General features: G+C 37.2%; 1 protein-coding gene across 5 annotated transcripts in view; it reads right to left on the bottom strand.

Annotated features, from left to right (window-relative positions):
* The window catches only part of SLC15A2 (solute carrier family 15 member 2), a 30,826-nt gene extending 24,987 nt beyond the window's left edge, over window positions 1-5,839 (bottom strand). For 2 of the 5 annotated variants that reach the window (XM_087861587.1, XM_045812527.2), the window contains exons 1-3: window positions 5,665-5,833; window positions 3,555-3,642; window positions 2,850-2,991 (exon numbers count right to left, since the gene is read on the bottom strand). In XM_087861587.1, coding sequence (XP_087717713.1) covers window positions 2,850-2,991; window positions 3,555-3,642; window positions 5,665-5,802 — 368 coding nt within the window. In that variant the 5' untranslated portion in view covers window positions 5,803-5,833. Of the gene's footprint in view, window positions 1-2,849; window positions 2,992-3,554; window positions 3,643-5,664 lie in introns of all 5 variants that reach the window. The other 3 variants (XM_087861586.1, XM_045812525.2, XM_045812526.2) reach the window with 2 other exon arrangements.
* Between the last annotated feature and the right edge of the window lie 3,314 nt (window positions 5,840-9,153).

Raw genomic sequence — 9,153 nt, forward strand, 5'->3', positions numbered from 1 at the left:
AATATAAAGAATGAAATGAAAGTATTGGAGAGAGGCTGGAGATGCCAGCAATCTCAGGTTGTGGATTTCTCATTCTAAATGAGCACTGAGTGTTAAACACAAATAATGAATCATGGAACACTACATCAAAAACTAATGATATACTATATGGTGACTAACATAACATAATAAAAAAATAAAGAAATGCCTAATCTCTGGAGGTTGGCTTTCCAGGGAAGGGACCTTAGGTGGTTTATAATGGCAAATAGGGTGTAAGAGGTTTGGTGACTAATCCAGGGCATTAATTGCCCAGGGCAATTAACATCAGAGGGAGGGGGCAGACTTTCCCAAAAGGCCTGTGGCATCTTCTAGAGAAAAGTTTTCTTTGTTGGAATAAAAAGAATAAATTGAATGGGAATAAAAAAGGACTGAAAAAAGGCCAGCTATCATGAACCCAAAGGAGATGATCTCTGCTAGATCATTAGAGAAAAAAAAAAAAACAGAAGGAGTGTGAGCTGGAGTAATAGAGTCTGCATAGGGAGATCAGAGCAATATCAGATTGTTGGACTCAATGGATGAGGAAAGTATAAATCATTTAGAAAGAAAATAAGCAGCCTTTTAGGTGAAAGTCTTGGGGAATTAGTCTAGGATATGAAGAATATAAGAGAGGAAGCTAATGGTAGCAAACTTTAGCAGAAAGAGAAAGAAGTCAAGATAGATTTGGACATTCTGCATTTGAAAGGGGTCCTTGAAGTCCTACCCATAGGAAACAGAACCTCCCTGGATAGACTTGACCAATCTTACATCTGCAAATGAGGAAGGTGAAATCCAGAGAGGTCAAAGGACATTCCTAAAGTGACATTTTGGGGTGCCTGGGTGACCAGGTTGGTTGAATGTCTGACTCTTAATTTCAGCTCAGGTTGTGATTTCAGAGTCATGGGATTGATCCCCATGCCAGGTCCACGCTGAATGTGGAGCCTGCTTGGGGATTCTCTCTCTCCTTCCCCCTCTGCCCCTCCCTGCTCATATGCTTGCTCTTGCTCTCTCTCTTTTTTAAAAAGAAAAAAGTAAAGTGACATTCTAATTGATTAGTATTAGGGTTAGGTCTAGAACTTCTATGTTTAACTTACAGCCCAGTGTTCCTTTAGTTTTATTATAGACGGGTTAATGTAGAAAAGAGGACAAAGTTTTAGGTTTTATTTCACCATCAGAACCATTGTTAATTAGAGCTTAGGAACTGAGGAGGAGTATGTGCAGTGATGGCAGAGAAAGACCTAGCATGAAGAAGTTTAGCTCTGATGAGACAAAAAAGATAGGAGATGGAAAGGACATGCTCCAGACCTACTCAGAGAGAGTGAAAGGAGGAGTGTAGAGATGATATTCAAAAGCATATTTGGCAATAAACACATTTAAGAGAGTGGTTGTAAGCCTGAACTTTATAGGCATGGGTCACAGGGTATAAAAACCACACTAGGGACTATGACTAAAAATGTTTGGCTCTCTTTAAAAGCAACTGGACATAAAAAATAGCGTTCTGGCATGCAGTAAAGCCTCTCAGTAGATGTTTATAGACATCATGAAAAGACATATCCATGCTTCAATTTGGGAGGAAGTCATTTTAAAAATAAATGAAAGTACTATGTCATGTATGAGAGTCTTTTATTCTATAAAAATTTGTTTATTGAATAAAGACCATGGCTTATACTTTTTATTCTGCATATAGTGCCAATCTCCTATCTGGATGGACTTGGTGACCAATACTACATAAGTAGCAAACATAAATCTGAGATACCTTCCCACCATCCTTCTCTCAAGTCAAGAAACTGTGTTTACTACCATGCTATGATTATAGCTATATATTAAATGCTGATTAACCACTGTAGAACAATGAATATATATAGGCCAAGTGATATATAAACCAATGATTACTAAAGAGGAGTCCCTGGAACACCACAACCACAAAATATCCTGAAAAAGTATTTCATGGTCAAATAAGTTTGGGAATCACTACCTACCATAATCTTCTCTTGCAGATTGTACAGTGTTTATTACCATGTTAAAGGCTATAAGAAGTCATGCAGTAAAGGAATCTTTTTAACTTTGTTTAGCCTAGCATTTTCCAAATGTTTTTGACCATGAGAACTTTATCTTCCTATATTATACTCATTGTATCCTATCAACCAATTTCAACAAAATGCACTTCGAGAAATACTGATTAAAACAAATCCATAGATGACAAGACTATAGAAAATAACTTGGTGATGGATAGCCAAGACCCATCTTCAACCTATGAGGATACTGTTATAGGAGACTGTTATCCCATAAATGTCTCTTGGTGCTATTTTCAGAGACTTAAAAGATATGGAACTGAATAGAGTATCAGTCTAAATCATGAAAGTATTTATTATATTCTTAAGAAGGAAACCACAGAGATTAGAGAAAAGAAACAGTAAAACAGCTGAGAAGAGGGACTGATAAGAATATACAAAAGAATGATTCAACCAGAGAAGAGATGGACAGTACATGAAGTAACTACATTGAAGTCTCTGAAATCATAAATTTTCTGGTGGGTAGAAATCTTTATTGTCCCTGAGATCAGAACAAGAATTGGTCTTAAACTATGGAATGGAAGATTAAAATTAGGTTTAGGGAAAGTAAAAAGAAAACAATTCCTGACTGGAAAGGATGTAAAAAATTGGAAAAACTGATAATGCAGATAAATAGTCTTTCTGTGTTGTCAGTCTTAGAGAGATGCTTATTTGTCATGGATGACATAAGTATATTCTTGCTTAGAAGCAAGAGGCTAGAAGTGGCAAAATCTCTGCACAATGAATCTACGATGTGGGAATGTGACCTCCCATTTTCCTTACTTGAATTTTCCCAGCCATGAGTCAGCAATAGCTGCTCCCAGAATGGGAGTGAAATAACAGAGGCTGCTGAAGGCATGGTATATAGATGTGGAGGTGTCTTCGCTCCAGTGCAGAAAATACAGGAAATACAGGGTCAGCACAGCTGAGGTGGAAAAGGGGAAACAAAACGAGATAGATGCATTAAAGTGATTTATGGAGAAGTACATTTCATCTCTGGCCTTTGAAGGTGATCTCGACCTTCAACACTCCTATCAGTGAAGTGACGGAGGGGTGACTGTGGGAGTGGATGGGGCTATGCTTAGTGTACAAATGCAATACTCCTCCCTTCAGTCCATGTACGTACATAGCAGCATTTAAGCCAATCGCAAAGATCATATGGTGCTTCCAATGTCCCTATCTACTCCCTCCCAATGACAATATAGCTCATAGACCTGAGAAACAGATATGAAAATGGAAGTTTTCACACTTTTATTATTACAGACTGTGTTCTGGTTTCTGTTAGGCCTTTCTGTTCTTGGCTTGTATGAGTTACTAGGTGAAAACCCATGAGGTATTTATTGGCAGTGTTGGCCAAAGGAAAAGACCAATTTGGATAAAAGCAGAAAGTGTGGATAAGGGAACTAAGTACATAAAGAAGACCACATTGTTCCAAATATGGGGTGAGGATAAGTAGAAAAAAAGGAAGACCTTGGGACACAAAATTACCTTTCATGCCATAATAGGAAAAGCGCTCACAGAATTCATTCACCACAATGAAGGCAATGCCCAGTGGATAGTTGGAGCCACAGATTTTCTATGAAACAAAAAGACCATGGTTCAAGCATGAACTTCCCCCACATTTAAATCAGTTATTGCTCTATAACAGAAAAATGTATTTATTTTAAATCACCGTGATAGGTAATGTGAAGCAATGGCTCCTACTCTTCATGAAATAGCTATTATCACAATGAAAGTGCTTGCATTGCTGACTTAGGCGTGATAGAAGCTATTCTGATTATTATGTTGCTCCTCATTCATTTGATATGGAAGTACTCAGACATTCCTTGGTCCCAGACGCCAGAACCTACTCATCTTCCTACAACTACTAACTGAAAAGCCTGGGGTCCTGAGCAGGAGAAGAATCATACTTATTTCTAAGAACAGAACAAAGAATTAACCTATGGAGCACTTGATGTCTGAGCAGTTTCATTTCGAGGTCAATAACCTCCTTAGCTGCACTGTTTGAAAACCTCTCTTGTTCCCACTTGCCCTATTCATCATGCAGGGAAGAATCCTGGCAATATGATGGCTTCCCATTCAGAGCCTGCTGGAGCCAGGCTCAGAGCCCAACTAAAAGTAAGTTGATTGATCACCTTAAATCTTGTAACATTAAATGTCCACTCTTCCTGTGAAAACATTCTATAACATTTTCTTGTTAATCCTATTAGACATTAAAAGAACTATGCTATTACATGTACTGTATCAGTCAGTATATAAGGAATGTCACGTTTATTTCAAATCCCTACCTATTATGGTAGCCCAACTGACATGAGGGGGGGATGGAGATATCTGTACTTGGGACAGTCAAATCTCATCATGAAATTTATATTGTCTCTTATTTCATAAGAAATATATGCATCTTTATAAGCAGCCTTAAATTGTTTAGGACCAGAAGATATATAATTAGCTAAATAAATAGATAAAGTAATAAATTAATGTTTTCATTTTTTACCCATATGGATAGATATGAACAACCCTTCTAAATATTAATATATGTTAATATATAAACTTAGTTGAAAGACATAATAAACTGGCTTCTTACCTTCTTAGCTCACAGCTTGAGAATTATACAACCTGGAGTTTAGTTAACACACTTCACTAGCTATATACCACTGGTACTGGCTGTGTTAACCTACTGACCCTGGCCATGCCACTACACCTGTCTTTATGTTCACTTCTCTTATTCCAAAGAAATGAGAATACTACCACCTCTTGGCCCATAGTGAGAACTCAGTAAATAATTGGCTACTATTTTTATACCCTTCCCACTTTTAAGATTTTTATAAAAAGATTTAATGAGATAATGAATTTGGAAGTTTTTAACAAGTATAGAATACAAACATTATTATTCTTTGTTTCTCTGTCCTGTCTCCCGCTATAGACTAGCACACATCATAGCAGAGACTGGATCTATTCTAAAACTTCCCTTGGTGTCCAGCATAAGATTCTGAATACAGGGGAAACTAAGGGCTGAGTTTTTATATTGGTTTAGAAAGAACAATCACACACAGTTCTCCAGGCAAGAATGCTTGCCAGGTTTCCCTGGATATTCAAATTGCTTCTTTTTTCACCCCAGAGAAACTCAGAATATGCAATGAGATACAGCAAAGTCCTGGATCCTAACTGAAGAACTCTTAACTACCTCATCCTGCTGCTTCTTCTCCTAAGTAAAGGAAACGTCTCTTTATTTTTTTTTACTATTATGTTATGTCAGTCACCATACAGTATATCATTAGCTTTTGATGTAGTGTTCCATGATTCATTGTTTGCCTAAAACACCCAGTGCTCCATGCAATACGTGCCCTCCTTAATACCCATCACGGGGCTAACCCATCCCCCCACCCCCCTCCCCTCTGCAACCCTGAGTTTGTTTCCCGTAGCCATAGTCTCTCATGGTTTGTCTGATTAGATTTGGTTTTCAGGTTAATTCTAACTCCAAGTGAGAATAGTTTTTGATACCCTAATACAGCTCAGCCTGATACTCCAGAGGCCAAGAAGTAGAACCAAAAGAGCGATTTTGTTCCTGTCAGAAGCAGACTGGAATCTGGGAACTCACCGGAGATGGCTTCTTTGGAAGGCTGAGGGGTCGAGGTGGTACCTCTTCAGTGGAGACAGGTGAAAAAAGAGTTTCCTTGGACTCATTTTTCTGGAAAGGATTCATAGCTGGCTCCTTACTCTCACTCTCCTCAAGCATTTGGCTTCGGTAGGCAGTTGGGACGGCTGCCAGCCTACTGTAAAAATGGGCACTGGGAGTGGACTAGGTTTAACCCTCTGTGTGTCAGGTTTTAGCAGCTGCCTGGCCCAAAGCAAAGCACAAAGCTATAGGAAAAGAAAGGGTTGGATCCCAGAGACTAGTTCAAAATAATTAAGTAAAATGTTGAGCATGAGGAAGTAAGAGTAACATCACAAGATGGGGCAAGACAATGTTGGAGAATTGCAAAAGAGTACAAAATAGCTAAGAATACAACGCCTCAAGTATAGATTTAAAAACTGATTTCAGGGGAAAAAAACCTGATTTCATGGTCACAGGAGCTGCCATTCATTGAACATCTGTTATGGCCAACAATAATATATATGTATTACATATATATTATAAATATCGTATCTATCTACCTTTCTATATTCTAATTCTTAGCACAATCCCCGTTTTATAGGAACTAATATCCTAAGAGGTTGAGTAATTTGTCCAAAGTCATGTGACCAGCAAGTGGCAGGTCTGGAATTTTAACTGCCATGATTGATGGGAGATTTGTATCAGTAATGCCTATGGTCATTATTCAGGAATGGAGGGTATGGAAATGGGAATGTAGGAATATAAGGGAATTGAAATGCGTTGAAGAGGGAAAGTCATCACAAAATTGAATTTGCAAAGATAGAAAAGATGTTGATTTTGGTTTTCAACAAAATAAAGTTCAATTAGAAATATCCTATAAACAGTTGAAGAGGTGGAGCTAAAGAAAATGAGAGAAAAGGTTTGGTTATGTACATTTGGGAATCATTCTTCTTTGCTAAATTCATTCCTTGTGCTTTCATCACTTCAAGATGAATCCATCATTTCATTAATAAGTAAAATTCAATTTGAGCAAAAATTATGAACTAGTTACTTTCTTTTTTAGAAAAATATTTTATTTACTGAGAGAGAAAGAGGGAGAGAGATCATGCACATGAGCAGGGGGGAGGGTCGGAGGGAGAGAGAATGTCAAGAAGACTCCATGCTAAGCATGGAGCCCTATGTGGGGCTTGAACTCATGACCCTGAGATCATCACCTGAGCCAAAATCAAGAGTTGGATGCATCACCACCCAGGTGCCCCATGAACTAGTTACTTTCTAGGTACTATTGCAGACACAATTTTCCTCAATACTTAGTAGATGAGCTCCCAAATGACTCTAGAATATAATATTTAGCCCTTTATCAGAGGAGGAACAAGAACAATATGATGATGATAGATGCATTTTATACAGTAAGGTAATGGGGTAAAAGAAGAACAGAAGAGTTGATACCTTTCCAGTTGTCAGTGAAAAGAAAAAGGAAAAGAAAGGCCAGAGAGCTATAAGAAAAATGAGGGTTAAACCAACAAGGAGATCAGAAAACAGGAGAATTAATTATTTTATTTGAGAATATGGGAGAGAACCTATAACGTTATGCCTTGAAAAATTCTTAAATTACCTATTTGAGTAATTTGTTGATGAATAAACCCAGAACAGACTTTGTTCTACTTCAGACTTTGACCATGTCTTCTCACTCCTCATCACCCCTCTCTCCCACCAGCCTTTAGCCAAAGAAGAATCCAGCTCCATTTCTGACTGCCATTAATGATTAAGCTGTAGTTATTCTTTCAAAAGAAGGTATTATTCCTTCTGACTTAGTGTGGTTATAACTTTAAATGCAAAGCAAATAAACAGTCATGATTTACTAGTCAAGTTAACCTTGAGATGCCTTGAAGATCTAATTATATCACCGGCTCCCCCTGCTCTGGCCTATACCTCTAGAATAGCATTTGACCTGGCAGAGCACCTACAGATACAATGCACCTGTGGATGCAATGCACCAATTCATTGATGCTTAAAGGTACCCCAAATACCAAACTCTAGAGTATTGGCATTGGTTCTCTGATACTCCTTTTTAAAATGAAATTCTTCTTTTGATTATGGCCATATAATGCTAGCATTCATAGAATCAAATAATATCAGAGATGGAAGGAATCCTCATCTTGTCCTATGTAAACTAAATTTCCCTGATGGTGAGAGTGATGTAGGGCAATTCATTCACATATATATTTATTCATTCATATATATAATGTTTATATATATTCCAGAACAATTCATATATATACATATATATATGTATGTATCTATATATGTATGCATATGTACACACACGTATACACACACAGATATTTGCAGGCCTTTTTCTTGAAAATTCTTATTCGATAGATTTAAATAGGGATCCAAGAGCTTCTGTTTTTAAGAAGCACACCTGGTGATTCTTATGACAGGAATTTAGGGAACACTGGTTTGAAATCCCTCTCCTAGTCTAGCTTACAGAATATTACAGGAGAGCTCAGAAGGAACAGAGCAAGAACTCTAGCCTCTGTGGCCTATTCTAGAGTTCTTGCTATCATATATCAAGCTGTCTCTTATACCCTATCACTTTGCTAAGTTGAAATCAGAAGAATAAAAGGGAAGAAATCAAAGAGAAAAGCAACTCCTGGGTAGAAATGAGCACAAAGTCTTCAGAGACAAAAGAGGTAATAAAAGTGGAAGAATCTAAGATATCAGTGATAAGAGTAAAAAATATTTATGACCTCAGTGAGTATGTCAGCAGAGTGATATTTTGCACTCATATTCAGAAAGGAGACTGAAGCTCTAAAATGATAGATACTAATATAGTCAGAGAGAAGTAAGATAAGAAATTAAAAGAAAACATGTTGAACAAGGTGTATGAATATAGAATCAGCACACAAGGGGCATCTGCCTTTGGCTCAGATTGTGATCCCAGAATCCTGGAATCGAGCCCCGCATTGGGCTCCTTGCTCAGCAGGAAGCCTGCTTCTCCCTTTCCCTCTGCCCCTCTGCCCGCTTGTGCTCTCTCTCTCTCAAGTAAATAAATATTTTTTTAAAAAAAGCACACAAAAATAAATTGTATTTAAATATCAGCAAAAACAAATAGAAAAGGGAATTTTAAAAGTGATACCAGCAATAATTGCATAAAAATACCTAGGAAAAAAACCTAATAAAAGATGTCTAAGACCTCAATGTTAAACACTATAAAATATCATTGAAAGAAATGAAAGAAAATCTAAATCAGTGAAGAGACATACCATGCTCATGATTTAGAAATTTCATATTATAAAGATGTCAATATTCCAAATCAACCTGTTGTTTCAATACAGAATCCCAATAGGTTTTGTGAGTGTAGAAAATGACAAGTTGATTTTTAAAATTCATATGGGAATGCAAAAAGTGAAGAATAGCAAAGGCAATCTTGAAGAACAATAGTGGAAGACTTGCACTACCCAATATAAGACCTATTATAAAACTATT

This window comes from Ursus americanus, chromosome 4 (assembly GCF_024610735.1).
Source record: "Ursus americanus isolate L20-20 chromosome 4, mUrsAme1.1.p, whole genome shotgun sequence".
Classification (NCBI taxonomy): Eukaryota; Metazoa; Chordata; class Mammalia; order Carnivora; family Ursidae; genus Ursus; species Ursus americanus.